Raw genomic sequence first — 15651 nt, 5'->3', positions numbered from 1 at the left:
ATCATTTAAAAACCACAATTGTGAATACCAGATGCCTGCCTTATTCGTTCCTGCCATTTTTAGTATTTAAATGTGTCACATTTGTCTGTGGTTTTGATGGATTACTTTTGTTTGATAGCCACTCATTTAGAAACGTCTGTGAATGTTGTTTTTAAATCTGTGTGAAATGAGACATAATTGGTCTGAAATTCTACCCCATGAGAAAAAAGAAGACAAAGCAATAGACTAAACAACTCTTACAATGATGTTATTGATGTCAAAGGACACTCTTGAAACGTCCAGAATGTATAAAACAGCTTGCAAACCAATACAATTCTTATGGAAGAAAAGTGCTCTATTTGATTGCATTTGGTCAAGCTAAGAGAACTTACAGAAACACAAATATACACTGAATTTTCTCATCACTTTTCCTACTGTCAACAAAACAAAACAAAACATGTGGTCTATTACAGTTAATATTATTAAGTTCCATATGCATGGTTTTGAATGAATGGTCTGGCTACGTTGTTTTTTTTTTTTTTTTTTGCGTTTTATGAGTGACATAAAAAAATATTAGCCTATAATGTTTTGTGTAAATATGAAACAACAACGCTGTTAAGAGCACGTTAATATTATTAATGCATTTGACATTAATTACATTTACTTTTAGTTATATTACATGCCATCCTTTTTATTTTTAGTATAAACACAGTTATGGGTATTATCTTGGTATTGCGTATGTTGTTTTGTTTTGCATGCAATATATATAAAAAATTAGTAGTCAAACAACAGCGATCCTGATTGGCCCCTTGATGTTCTTTGTAGCCAATGAAACTACACATCACTGCCACGTCAAAGACTGTCAAGGTAACAGCAGAGATTTGATTTCATGGGGCGAAAAAGGAGCTGCCAAAGTTTACACTGGAGTGAAATTTGTGTGGAAATGACAAGAAAGTGACCCAGCCAGCAGCTGTGGTATGAATAAACAGTTTCAAACGGGATAATTTCCGGACCGGTCTTCAATTTCGCTGTCTTTAGTAAGTAAGCTAATGAATGCTGGCTAATTAGCATATTACTCTTGCACGTATAAACCACCTGCTTTTTGGTAAGATATGTATGCTTTATTGATATTTTTGTGCAAAGGGTCTAAGCCTAAAACAGAATTCAACTGTTTCTAAGAGTTGACGTTGTTGTTTACACTTTAGGTAGCTGTAACGCCCATAACACTAATGAATGTCATCCCTGCTTCAGTGACAACATAAACACTGCTTCACATTTAACTGGCGTGCTTATGTTTCCATAGGATTACATAATAAAAGGGTTTGCAAAGGTGTGTTAAGCGCAGCTAAAATAGAAGTTAGTCTTTCAACACTTTACTCACAGAAAAGTTCAGACTTTTTTTGACACTTTTCTTGCTCTCTGTCATTCAAGAAAACAAAACAGTTCATGTTTTAAATACAACTAAATGCATTCTCCATAAACTGAGTGACTTTGACTTTTTAGAAATGGAAGAGAATGCGAATGACGATGGAGATCAGTGCAAGTATCCTGTAAGTATCTTGCATCTCACTGTCTCAAATGTCATTTTATGTTGCAGCTGGATTGTTATGCATTTGTGTCAATCATTATCAGTTCATGTACTTTGCTGATTGTTTGTCCACTCCCTATTTATTAAAAATGTACAGTATGGTGTTTGAAGAATGGCCACAAATAAGTTTGGAATGACATAAGGATGAATAAGTAATGACAGTATTTTTAGTTTTGGTGAAGAATGTTAGATTAGTGGTTGAGCTGATAGATCTCTTTATTTTTGCAAGGGGAAGTGCTTTTGTGTTTTTGCACATGACCGGTAGCAGCTGAGAAAGCACCGTCCTCTTTGAGTCTCGTTTGAGCTCAACTTTTAAGTATAAATATGATTTCAAAGAAACCCCACATGAGCCGTTTTTTTTTTTTTTTACTTGTATTGTTCTGTGGAACAAATGTAAATAAATTATACAATACAAATATAAAAGGGTGTTTTATCCAGAGGGCTTTTTATTTTCAAACCAAAACAGAGACATAATTGTGAATGTATCTTACTGTTTGTGTATTGTTTATTTCCTCAGGCTATTATTGGGAGTGAAATTCGTTCCCGCCTGCAGCAGTTTGTGGAGGAGAGGATGCAGACCACCATGGTACACTGATGTGTTCTCTGAATTAAGACCTGTTCACACCAAGAACGATAACTATAACAGTGACTATATTAGCGTCCACACCAATGCATGATAATGTTCTGTTTATTATAAGCAAATGCTGCAGTTCTGTTGTCTGCTGCTTTAAATGCTCAAGTGCTTTAAAGTCAGGTGGATTCTGATTTGCTGTCAATGGTTTTATCTTTAATCTGATGGAAAAAAGTTCCTCTGTGTTGTTATCGTTATAGTTGAGATGTGGAGCTGTCCTTTTAAATTTAGAACAATTTTTAAAACCATATTGTTATCGTTCTTGGTGTGAACGGGCCTTTACTCTGGAAAGCTATCTTTTCCCACATTAGTTTCCAGTGCAAAGGGAACTGCATCTGACTGACTCAGATCAGCTGTAACAAGTTACAGAAGTTTAATCATGTTTCGGTTGACCGATACGCCCATTTTAATGAGATGATTATTTCTTGCAGTATTTTTGCCAATATTATTTGCTCTGTTACTGAAAATGTGTTTTGATGAAAGTAAAATCAAAAGTCCAGTAGTAGAGGATGATATTTATCAGTTTTCCTGTAATGTCAGATAAATTCTCTTATCTTACATCTTTGTGACTGTTGTCTGTTCCAGCTGACGGGCGTATTGATCGGTGCCGTGGTGGCTGTGTGTCTGATAGGAATCTCTGTGCTTTTCTTCTACCGCAGATATAAACTGGCGAGTATGTTTCACTTCTGTGCCCAAAACAGATGCTTTAAGTCCAAAGAACTGTATACTGGCTTGAGCATCATGTTGTTTTTACGTTGTTGCTCAGTTCTGATACTTGAATAAGAGCCTTGTGGTCATACCGTTAAAAATGTTGGGATCAGTAAATGTTTTTCAAATGTTTTTGAAAGATGCTCACCAAGTAAAAACAGTAATATTTAGAATTTTCATCAGCCAGTCTTCAGTGTCACTTGATCTTTCAGAAATCATTCTAATGTGCTGATTTGATGCTCAAGAAACATGTATTTCTATATCATATTATTATCAATCTTGAAAATAGTTGTGCTGATTTTTTTTTTTTTGTGGAAATAGAAATATTTGTTACGTTTTTAAATGTCTTTACCGTCACTATTGATTGATTTAATGCATCCTTGCTAAAGAAAAGTGTTAATATCTTTACAAAAATCTCACTGACCACCAAACTTTTGAATGGTAGTGTGTGTCTAGAGTACTGCTATTCATTATACGTTTGCTTGTGTGTGTTTTAAGATCAACAGGCTGGTGTTCCTCGCTATCGCTTCAGAAAAAGAGATAAAGTGCTCTTTTACGGCAGGAAAATCATGAGAAAGGTGGGTCACGCTGAAATCCATTTGCTTACCTGTGATTTGCACCCTGTTTTATTTGGTGATTTATAGGCAGATTCACAGCAGTCTATTTGTGCTGAAAGATAAATAGATGAGTGTTCAGACTGACTCTGCAGAGACTTGCTTCACAAATACGCATTTATAAACTGACATCAGCTGAAACTTTAGTCTTCCTCCACTGGAGGGCAGCATAGAGTGTGCCAAGTGGCATATGGCCATCCTGTATGTGTGGCACCTGCATGACTAACAGCCTGCTATTTTTATTTACTCTCCATCCTTCACTTTTTTCTATTTTTCTATTTCTATCTTTCAGGTCCAGACCTTGTCCTCGACACCATCCTCTTCGGTGTCTAAGCAGCGCTCTCGGAAGAGGCCTAAAGTTCTTAGTATAGCACGCAGGTTTGTTTAGCTTCTCACATACTTAATTTTTACAGAGCATGTGCATCTCGTTTTATCGCCCACACAATTTAAGTCAGGAGCTGTCTGATCAGTGCTTCTTATTTGACTCCTGCTATGATGTCATGCAGGATCTTGCGGATCAGGAAGGAGCCGCCCACTTTGCAGCCCAAAGAGCCCCCTCCCTCTCTCCTGGAGGCAGATCTCACTGAATTTGACGTGCAGAACTCAAACCTGCCCTCAGAGGTGCTCTACATGCTCAAGAACGTCAGGTGAACAACTCTGACCCTGTGGGGGTCACATGACTGACCTGAACTGCATGCAAATTGCATGGTACTTTTTCAGCCTAATGAAATGTCTGGTGTTCAACTAAAGATGAATGTTGATCCGTTTCAGGGTACTTGGTCATTTTGAGAAGCCTTTGTTTTTGGAGCTGTGTCGGCACATGGTGTTTGTGGAGCTGCAGGAGGGAGAGGAGCTGTTCAAGCCCGGGGATGATGACGACAGCATTTATGTGGTTCAGGATGGAATGCTGGAGCTTTGCATTCATGAGATTGTAAGGAGGAGCTTTAGAAGTACCTTTTGAAGTACTCCCATAATTACAGCACTGGTTTAGAGAATGTCAGTTGACTCGCTCATCAACCTCATGCACATGACTATTAGCCCACTACGCTTTATTACAGGTTAACTTATTATTTAATCTCGAGTTAAGGCTACATTTAACCCTAGGTTAAGAAAGGTTTCTCACTTGTAATTTTGAGAGGAGGTAAGCACCACTTTTACCTATGAAATATGAATTTTAGATATGTATATCTAAAATTGCACTATATTATTATTATTGTTATAAATTTCTATATATACATATATATACATATTTATATATATAATATATGTATGCAAATATGCACATATGTATACACTGCCTTTCAAAAGTTTGGGATCAGTAAGATTTGTAATGTTTTTAAAGAAGTCTATTCTGCTCATCATGGCTGCATTTATTTGATCAGAAATACAGAAAAACAGTAATGTGAAATATTATTGCAATTGAAAATAATGGTTTTCTATTTTAATATACTTTAAAAGATTATTTATTCCTGTGATGCACAGCTGAATTTTCATCAGCCATTACTCCTGTCTTCAGTGTCACATGATCCTTCAGAAATCATTCTAATATGCTGATTTAATATAAATATTGGAAACAGTTTTGCTGCTTGATATTTTTTGGAACCTGTGATACTTTTGTCATGATTCTTTGATGAATAAAAAGTTAAAAAGAATGGCATTTATTCAAAATATAAATCTTTTATAACAATATACACTACCATTCAGAAGTTTGGGGTGCTTTTATTCAGCAAGGATGTGTTAAATTGATGAAAAGTGATAATAAAGACTTATATTGTTAGAAAAGATTTCTATTTTAAGTAAACACTGCTCTTTTTAACTTTATTCATCAAATAATCCTGAAAAAAGTATCACAGGTTCCCAAAAAAATATTAAGCAGCACAACTGTTTCCAACATTGATAATAAATCAGCATATTAGTATGATTTCTGAAGGATCATGTGACACTGAAGACTGGAGTAATGATGATGAAAAATCAGCTTCGCATCACAGAAATAAATTATATTTTAAAGTATATTAAAATAGAAAACCATTATTATGAATGGCAATAATATTTCACAGTATTACTGTTTTTTTTTCTGTATTTTTGTTAAATAAATGCAGCCATGATGAGCAGAAGAGACTTCTTTAAAACATATTAAAAATCTTACTGATCCCAAACATTTGAACAGCCATACACACACACACATACACATATGTATGGATATGTGTGTGTGTGTGTGTGTGTGTGTGTGTGTGTGTGTGTGTGTGTGTGTGTATTTTGTTTGTTTGTTTATAAACCAAGGTTTAAAAAGGCTATAGGTGTACAATTTCAATTGTGAAAATACAACTAATAAAATAGTATTTTATTGTGTTCAAGATCGTAGTGGTTCAAGATCTGGGCTGCTAATGGAAATGTCATGTGTTCGAACCCCACAGCAACTGATCTGTGACCCTGGACCACAAAACCAGTCTTAAGTCGCTTGGGTATATTTGTAGCAATAGCCAAAAAAACATTGTATGGGTCAAAATTATCAATTTTTCTTTTATGCCAAAAATCATTAGGATATTAAGTAAAGATCATGTTCCATGAAGATATTTTGTAAATTTCCTACCGTAAATATATAAAAACTAAATTTTTGATTAGCAATATCCATTGCTAAGAACTTCATTTTAGGGCTGCACGATATTAGAAAAAACTCACATTGCGATATTTTATTTTTCTGCGATATATATTGCGATATGAAAAAAAAAAAACACCACATGACTTAAATAGTTTATTTGGGGAAAAAAAAAATCAATGATTGCGGTGATTTTGTAGGCGAGTAAATCAGCATAGGAAATGAACAAATGACAAGCATAGATAAATATAACAGAACAAAAATACAAATGAAATAAGCAGTGCTTTATATTTTTCAGGTAAAACTAAGTATTCAGGTACAGAAATGTAATAATTAAATGTAAAATAACACTGCATAGTCTTCACTGTATAAATTAAATCTAATAAATCTGTGTTAAAGCTACAAAAGTGATTTTTCTTTGTTTTGTTGTTTGATTAACATTCATAACACAGAAAGCCTCAGGAACATTAAACTGCTGTAAACCAATATACAGTTACACATCCATTTTCTTTCTCAATTGTTTCCCTTCACCTAAGCCTAAGCAACTATGTTTACAAGGATACTTGCAGAGCACAGTATTTCAGGCACAAGTGAACAGAATTCAGTGTTCACGTGCATCTGCGTGGCTCTCGCCGTGTCTACACCGGACGTGAGCGGTGCGAAGCGACAAAATACAATGAACCCATTATAATCAGTGATGCTGTCACTGGATGCGGCGCGGCACGACAAATCCCCGTCAGTAAACTGATGCCGCGTTCTCTTTATGACGTAGACACAAAGTTCAAATGATTGGCAACGGTCGCTTTGTCGCGTCCAGTGTAGACAGACTTTGGGGCCGTTCACATGTCGCGCCTAAAAACGCGTGGGAAAAGGCCAGTCGCGCCGCTTTCTCCTTCTTTCCAAAGCGCTCGGGAGCTTTTGTGGCGTCTGCCGTTGCTAAGCAACCGTGACCTGCACTCTCCGCGACGACGTGGGAGTTTCAACAAAGGATTAATGGATTTCCAGCACTGAAAATCCCTTGCAGTAGCTCTGCTAATAAATTTATTTACAATGGGTATCCCTGTACAGCTGTCGCATCCGGTGTAGACACCGAGTCTGTGTGTGAGCAAAGAAAACAATCAGTATAAATATAATGATCAGTAGCCTATACTAAACATCCAACATCCTGCGATGTGACTATCGCGGATGCGCACATCGCGATATCGATGCTGAAACGATATATCGTGCAGCCATACTTAATTTGGACAACTTTAAAGACGCTTTTCTCAATATTTTTATTTTTTTGCACCCTCAGATTCCAGATTTTCAAATAGTTGTATCTCGGCCAAATAATGTCCTATCCTAACAAACCATACATCAATGGAAAGATGTATAAATCTCAATTTCGAAAAAAATGGACCATTATGACTGGTTTTGAGGTCCTGGGACACATTTATGAACAATCACCATTTCCTTGATTAACCTCTGGTTACTTCACTGGGTCTGTCCCTGCAATAAATTCCCTGTAGGTCACTTTGAATAAGAAGTGTCAGCTAAATGGCAAATGAGTAATTAAACTTGGTGCCCTCCACTAAAGTTATTATATTATCTTTCTGTATGTGTGTCTTTTAGGATGGCACAGAGCCTGTGGTGAAGGACGTGCTGCCCGGGGACAGCGTTCACAGTCTGCTCAGCATTCTAGACATCATTACAGTAAGTTCTCTGTCTGTCTTCCTGATGACTTATCCAGCTCCAGTGCACTGAGATTAATTTTGGATCTTCCCTTTCTGTCCAGGGTTATCCTGCTCCCTATAAGACTGTGTTTGCTCGTGCGGCGGTCAGGTCTACCATATTGCGTCTGCCTGCCTCAGCGTTCCAGTCAGTGTTTGAGAAATACCCAGAGACTCTAGTGAGAGTCATACAGGTACAGAGGGGCTTGGAACTCTAGCATGGCTGTCTGCAACAATGTGACCTCTATCTTACTGAACATCTGTCTCAACCACAGTGTAATAATGGGCCGTATTATACACCTTTTTTTTTAAATCATGTTTTTTCCCTACAAAGTCCACTTTAATTGTTCACCAAGGTTTTTATTTTATTTATTTATTTATTTTTTGCTGATGTACCTTTAGATCTCTACATGAAAGCACAATACACACCGTAGTTCTTCAGGGCAGCCAAGTAACTGAATACTACGGGCTCCCAAAAAATAAAAATGATGGAAAAATTAAGCCAATAATTATTTTCATTTTATGACTAGTAACCGTTATGTGGCCTATATTAAAATTAGTACTAGTAATAGTACTACATATAAATTGGTGTTATTATTATTATTATTATTATTATTATTAACGTTAGTGATAGTAATACTACAATTAAAATTCAATACAATGAAATTAATTAAAACTAAATAAAACATTAAAAGCTAAGATGGTTGTCATAAAGTCATTTTAAATGTTACACGTGAATTTAGGTATCACAACATTTATATAATATACAGTAGGAAAATTTAATTTTAATATTATTTAAAGATTACATTTAACAGTGTTATTAAATTGGTTGTGCTTTTAACTCAAAATGTTAAAGTGGAGGAAATTAGCACAAATGAATATCCAATATTGCCTGATACAGATAAATAAAGAATAATATTAATATAATATGTAATGCTGATGGTTACTGATACAGTTAAAGTGACAATTTTTGTATGTTTTACATTCTTCATCAATGGTCTGGCTGTGCAGGGAAAGATAGTGATGTGAAAAGTTAGACTATGTCTAAATTGCATATCAAACATCTTTAGTTAAAAGAGCAAAGAAAATCCTGTTTTTCCCATGATACGGTTCATGTTACTGCATAGACACTGGCATATTATTTGTGAGACCGCAAACTGTTATTGACAGAAATAACTAAAGTAATTTACAAGAATGACCGTGTTAATTTGTGGCTTGTTTCTGTCTGTTTAGATAATCATGGTGCGTTTGCAGAGAGTCACTTTCCTGGCACTTCACAACTACCTGGGACTGACAACCGAGCTTTTCAATCAGGTTGGAGAAAGAGTACACGCGTACATCTCAGCATTATTACTTTTAGGGTCACACACACACACACACACACACACACACTCTATCACTTCTAAAATATGTGCTTTTCTCACACACACTCTCAGTGTTATTTCATGCTACGTTAACCCCCATCGGCATAATCACTCCTGCGCTGGAGCCGTAAAACTCCGCTAGATTGAATAACATGGATCATAAGACCTCGGCTTTCATTTAAAGGACACTGACTTTAACACCCTCTGGGTGGAAATCTCCCATCAGCCATCACTGCATGTCACAGCACAACCCTACACACACGTAACTCTCTCCTCATTGCATGGACAGGCCAAGGGAGTTGTTTTCCGTTTTGATTTAAGAAGCACTTTTGGCTTGCACTGTGAATTTGAGTGCTCTCCCATCGGCTATAAATACAATTGAGTCCCAACAGCAGGCAAGGTTACATGACAACACAGCATAAACTCAGTGCAGTTCTTACATTTATCATTTTGTGATGTTCTGCTTTTTTTCATTTTGTGATGTTTATGATGTTCTGATGAGTTGAAGCGCAAAAATGAATAAGGTTCAATAGCAAATAAGGATGTTGAAAAGGAAACAAATGTTATGTTCTTGCTTTTCATATGGTTTTGAAAACCCTTTATAAGTATATTCAGCAAAAGTTATGACTTCAATTTCAGTCAGTCTGTTGTATGGCTTTAGAAGATTTGAAATATAGTGCCTATAGTCGTAAAAATATAGTTGTTTAAAACAATTTAATTACACTTTTATGGTACTTTTTAGTCATTTTGGATTAGTAAATAATAACAGAATTTCTAAAAATAAATACGAAAAAAAAGATTGAATAAATTAATTAACCTTGACACAAAAAAATTAAGCATCACTTCAATGACCCACAAATCATTGTTATGAGTAATTAGGAGTCTATGATTTTTAACTAGTTAAAAGTTGTTTATTGAATTGATCTTTCTATGGAGAAAGACACCAGACAGTCGATGGCTGTTACTTTAGACCAGAAAAATCGTTTCATGTGTGTCAGATGCTTGTAAGTGTTTATCTGAAGATGGGTGTATGTGTGTGTGTGTGTGTGTGTTTGTGTAGGAGAGACAAGCAGTGCCGCTGTTCGCAGTCAACAGTGTGCTCACTGAGGGGAGTCCCAGCAGAGTCCCACGCAGATCCCACTTACAGACACAAACAGAAGACGAGCACCTGCAGAGCTCTGGAGAGAACTTGACAGACTCGGGTACACGTGTACTGTGTGTGTATACACTGAACAAAATTATAAACGCAACACTTTTGTTTTTGCCCCCATTTGTCATGAGCTGAACTCAAAGATCTAAGACTTTTTCTATGTACACAAAAGGCCTATTTCTCTCAAATATTGTTCACAAATCTGTCTAAATCTGTGTTAGTGAGCACTTCTCCTTTGCCGAGATAATCCATCCACCTCACAGGTGTGGCATATCAAGATGCTGATTAGACAGCATGATTATTGCACAGGTGTGCCTTAGGCTGGCCACAATAAAAGACCACTCTAAAATGTGCAGTTTTATCACACAGCACAATGCCACAGATGTCGCAAGTTTTGAGGGAGCGTGCTGACTGCAGGAATGTCCACCACAAATTTAGATTAATTCACTAATAAATCCTTTATAAATCCTCCACAGATGTTTCTTGAGCACTAAATCTACATATTAGAATAATAACTGAAAAAGTAGCTTTGTTATCACAGGAATATATTACATTTTAAAATAGTATTTTTTACAATAATATTTCACAATATTACTGTTTTTTCTGTGTTTTTGATCAAGCAAATGCAGTCTTGGTGAGCATAAGAGACAATCAAATACATTACTAAAATCTTACAATCCAGGATGGGAACCCTTTAATTATTACAGACTAAGCCTTACCCTAAGTTAAAAAAAAAACTTTCTGCATTTGCAATATTGCCTTTGTAATATGAATATTTTTGCTTCTAGTGTTTTTGTCAGATTTTGCTTTCATCTAAGGACAGTTTTCCTGAAGTCAGAAGTTTTTTTTTCACAAAAATACAGATTTACAGAAATATTGTACATGGCTGTTTTGAAAGTGATATAAATGTTTCATCACTTAGATGGAGGGCAAGCTGGTTCATATGAAAACACGTCCACAGCCACGCGGAGGTCTCGCTCGGTCTCGATGCCTGTAGAGACCTCAGGTAACAGATAACCTACCATCTGTTTATCCACTCTTATTCACTCCACACATATTTGCTTTTACAGAGAAATGACACCTCTAGTACTAAACTCAACAAACTAGATCTGGTTTCTATGTGTTTGTGTGCAGGAGTGGCAGGAAATGACCTGAACATGGCCTATGAACGGGCCCGAGTCACCATAGATGATACTCCATCCAGTTCTGTCATTCACAAGGTTTTTTTCCTCCTCCATCTGATCTCTCTCTCATCCTGAATATCTCTAGATATTAAAAAAAAAGGTCTTGATGTTTTATGCTCTTCAGTCTATTTTGAAGAAGAGTGTGACCATGCAGCACGCTCCGTCCACTGTGATTCACTACATAAGCAATGCACCACACTCTGACGTTCCCCCTTGTAAAGTGGGTGCCATTTTCCAGGCCGCCAAAAAGGATCTGCTGGGGATTATTCCGCTGCAGGTCAAAATACATCTCCATTAGTGGGATATGAGTTCATGGTTTATTTATGTTTAGATTGATTTATGTGTTTGTGTTGAATATTTTTATTGGTGCTGTGTGTGTCCAGGACCCCAGTTTGCTGGAGGGCAGAGTAACGCTCCATCAAGTTAAAGCTGGATCTGTTGTAGCTCGCCAAGGAGATCAGGTCAGACGTCACACAGGAAATGCATATGAAATGGCTAAAAACCCAGTGAGCAGAATGGCTGTTTGTGTTCACAGACAACTTGCTAACCAAAATAGTGACTGATTTGAGATGCTTTTCATTAACATAGAATTACATAAGGATGTATACAAAATGAGGTGTCTTAGAAGGGGGCGTAATATTGATGCCAAATTTTACATCAGCTTTTGCTTCAAGAGAAGACCAGTGATGCCCAAAAATGCTGTCTAAACAGGCAGCTCACTAGATTTTGAAACCTGGCCAGTGTGAATAGCTATGCAATGTCATTTCAATGGATTTCTAATGTGTTACTCTGTCCAAATGATTTGCTTGACTGTGTGTGGGTGTGTGTCCCTCAGGATGTAAGTGTGCAGTTTGTGATCTCGGGCACACTGCATGTGTACCAGCGGATGATTGACCGAGAGGTGGACACGTGTCTGTTTGTGGCTCACCCAGGAGAGCTGGTGGGTCAGCTGGCCGTATTGACGGGTGAGCCACTTATCTTCTCCGTACGGGCGCATCGGGACTGCAGCTTCCTGTCCATCTCGAAAACACACTTCTATGAGTAGGTTTTCAGTCCACACTTCTAATGTTAGTCCAGGTTTTTAGTTAGTCTCTTTAATTTGACATGCACTAAAATTCAGTAGTTTGGGGTCAAGAGTTTTTCCAAGTAAATGCTGCTCTTTTGACCTTTCTATTCAAAAAAGAATCCTGAAAAAAAAAAACGTATCACTGTTTCCACAAAAATATCAAGCAGCACAACCATGTTCAACTGTGATAATAATAAGAAGTGTTTTCTGAGCCCAAATTAGCATTTTAAAAGACTTTCTGAAGGATCACGTGACACTGAAGACACTGGAGCTGAAAATTCAGCTCTGCCATCACAATAGTACACTGCTAAATATATTAAAATAGACAACACTTATTTAAAATTGTAATAATAATAAATGCACCCTTTGTCAGCTTAATAGCCTTCTTTGGAAAAAAAAAAAAAAATCTTGCCGACCCCAAACCTTTAAATGGTAGTAAGGGTCTGTCTGACTGATATGTAAAATGATCCATTAATTGATATGGCTATAATAGACTGTTATGGAAAAAATTGTCATTTATGTGCAAGTGATTTTCTTTATAATTGGCTTATTTCTGTGCATGTGAAATGAATATCACCTGCACCAAGACATAGTAGAATAATACATAGTTATACGTAAATTTTTAATCCAAATTTAACTTCATGTTGACATTGGCAGGCAAATAATGAACATAAGCTCACTCTGGTTGCTGGTTTTAATGGTTCTCCAGCTGACATGTTGATTCGCTTCTATATTAATGTGTGTGTTGTCAGGATCATGCGAGCTGAGCCCACGGTGGTGCTAAATGTGGCTCATACAGTTGTAAGAAGGATGTCATCTTTCGTCAGGCAGATTGATTTTGCCCTTGACTGGATGGCAGTGGAAGCGGGCAGAGCTGTCTACAGGTCCAATTAATTTCCTCACATATTTACTGGTTACATTTTTTTTTTCCTCCTTTCACCCTATTTATTTTCTCTCAACCTTCAACCTCTTTATTAGTATAAATAAGTAAAATTAATGCACTGCTTGTTCAAATGTAACCTTTTAATTAGCAGGTTATTCATTTTTTACCATTTCACCTGCATCCAGTTGCAGAAAGTCTTACAATGAAGACCAACTCCCTTGGTTTTTGAAATTATACAGTACTGTCCAAATATTTTTTTTTTCCAAAGGAAATTAATACTTTTAACCAGCAAGGATGCATTAAATTGATCAAAAGTCAAAAAACAAAAGATTTCTATTTCAAATTACTGATGTCCTTTTGAACTTTCTATTCATCAAAAAAAAAATCATGGTTTCCACAAAAAAAAAAAAAAAAAATCTTAATCTGCATGTTAGAATGGTTTATGAAGGATCATGTGACATTGAAGACTGGAGTAATGACTGCTAAAAATTCAGCTTTGCCCTCACAGGAATAAGTTACATTTTAAAACATATTAAAATATAAAAAAGTTATATTTGTGAGCAAATAGTAATAATATTTTGCAATACAAGTGTTTTACTGTATTTTTAATCAAATTAATGGAGCCTTGCTGAATGTTAGGGACTTAAAAAAAAAAAAAAACAACAACTTACAGACCTCAAACTTTTGAACAGTAGTGTACATTCAATAAGCACCTATAAGTGTGTCATAGTTTTGGCCATGTAGTGTATATATTAATATTTAATGTCCTTCATAACAGTTTTTTGGCTCTCCTGAGAGGAGCTTCCAGATAAACTCTATTGTTATTATCTTTTTCTCTCCTCTTTTCCTATGCCTCCTCAGTAAGAGATTTGGACAGAATACAATCTAATAAACTTGGCGATTTCTTTTTCTCTTCTGCCCCTCTTGCTGAGACCGATAAGCTTCCTCAGCTTTTCATAAATCTTCTATGATAAACGACCTCATCCTTTCTCTCTCTTTTTCTCTCTCAGGCAGGGTGATAAGTCTGACAGTACTTTTATAGTGCTCAGCGGCCGCCTGCGTTCTGTCATCATGAAGGAGGATGGGAAAAAGGAGCTGACTGGAGAGTACGGTAGAGGAGATCTCATTGGAGTGGTGAGATTTTCCACATGCAAAACATATATTGAAATACAGCGTCTTCTTGTCATAGCAAACGTATTCCTATCTCTCTCTTATTTAGCTCCTTTATTACCATAAAAGCATTTATATTTAAGCAATAAAGTCCTAAAGAGCTGTATAGTCACCAATCAGCATCCCGCACCAAAATCAGTTTTATAGGTATCATGTGGTGTAATGGTTAAAAACTGTGCTAGCAACCAAATGATTGTACCTTGAGTTTTATAAACTTTATAACTGTATATTTTGCTAAGATGACTCAAGGATGAATCAGATATTGTTCCATGTTATATAATGCTGCATATGTACTATATAGAAAGTCAGCCTTTTGTATGTATGTGCATCTCCTAGAATAGCTTTGGTGACATTTACTGGCATTGGTGTATTCAGTGAATTTGTGCCACCTAATTAGGTGTGCATTAGAGAAAACAAACTCCCAGTATCTCCCAGTAACTAGTAACTCATCATTCATAACGTTTTGTTGTGATTGGCTGACGCCATTTGCGTCTCCATGGTGACGCCTATGCTGCTAAGAATACCTGTCCATGTCGATGCCATGGTTACGTTGCTGGGAGAACAGTGGTGGTTCATTGTCCATGGATGTGAGTGATGTGAATGAAGGCCTGATTTGATGATCCAAATTTAGTCTCAGTCTACGTCATGGAGTTTTGTTGGTGCTGATGTTTGCTCTTGTATGTGAGCAAAAATATCTTGTCTAAATAACAGAAATATATGTCTAAATTAGGAGCTAAAATTATAATTCTCTCAATATTAACCCTGTATGACTTTCTTTTTCATGAATAACAAATTTCAGTCTGTTACTTGCTGAAAGCAGTTGTATGACTTCAGAAGACTTGGAATAATGAAGTCATACAGCGTTATTTTAGTATTATTTATATGCTATTATTTTTTTATATTTATTAATATTTTGATTTTGAACTAACTTTGATTTTTATAGTTCTGGTTTCCATTTTAATTTTAGTTTAAGGTTTAGTAATTTTGTGATATATATATATATATATAT

General features: G+C 36.2%; 1 protein-coding gene across 2 annotated transcripts in view; it reads left to right on the top strand.

The window, feature by feature from the left end:
- The first annotated feature begins 742 nt into the window (after positions 1-742).
- Positions 743-15651, top strand: part of LOC107692274 (patatin-like phospholipase domain-containing protein 7) — a 27720-nt gene continuing 12811 nt past the window's right edge. The window contains exons 1-19 of one of the 2 annotated variants that reach the window (XM_016491234.1): positions 743-1016; positions 1483-1529; positions 2085-2153; positions 2784-2871; positions 3405-3484; positions 3813-3898; positions 4027-4167; positions 4292-4451; positions 7728-7808; positions 7891-8019; positions 9059-9139; positions 10250-10391; positions 11262-11345; positions 11474-11559; positions 11648-11800; positions 11907-11984; positions 12359-12564; positions 13342-13473; positions 14483-14606. In XM_016491234.1, coding sequence (XP_016346720.1) covers positions 1485-1529; positions 2085-2153; positions 2784-2871; positions 3405-3484; positions 3813-3898; positions 4027-4167; positions 4292-4451; positions 7728-7808; positions 7891-8019; positions 9059-9139; positions 10250-10391; positions 11262-11345; positions 11474-11559; positions 11648-11800; positions 11907-11984; positions 12359-12564; positions 13342-13473; positions 14483-14606 — 1965 coding nt within the window. In that variant the 5' untranslated portion in view covers positions 743-1016; positions 1483-1484. Of the gene's footprint in view, positions 1017-1410; positions 1530-2084; positions 2154-2783; positions 2872-3404; positions 3485-3812; positions 3899-4026; positions 4168-4291; positions 4452-7727; positions 7809-7890; positions 8020-9058; positions 9140-10249; positions 10392-11261; positions 11346-11473; positions 11560-11647; positions 11801-11906; positions 11985-12358; positions 12565-13341; positions 13474-14482; positions 14607-15651 lie in introns of both variants that reach the window. The other variant, XM_016491233.1, reaches the window with a different exon arrangement.

This window comes from Sinocyclocheilus anshuiensis, unplaced genomic scaffold (genome assembly GCF_001515605.1).
Source record: "Sinocyclocheilus anshuiensis isolate Anshui unplaced genomic scaffold, SAMN03320099.WGS_v1.1 scaffold478, whole genome shotgun sequence".
Taxonomy (NCBI): Eukaryota; Metazoa; Chordata; class Actinopteri; order Cypriniformes; family Cyprinidae; genus Sinocyclocheilus; species Sinocyclocheilus anshuiensis.
The sequence above is the reverse complement of the archived record's forward strand: the minus strand, read 5'-3'. Positions and strand labels throughout refer to the sequence as shown.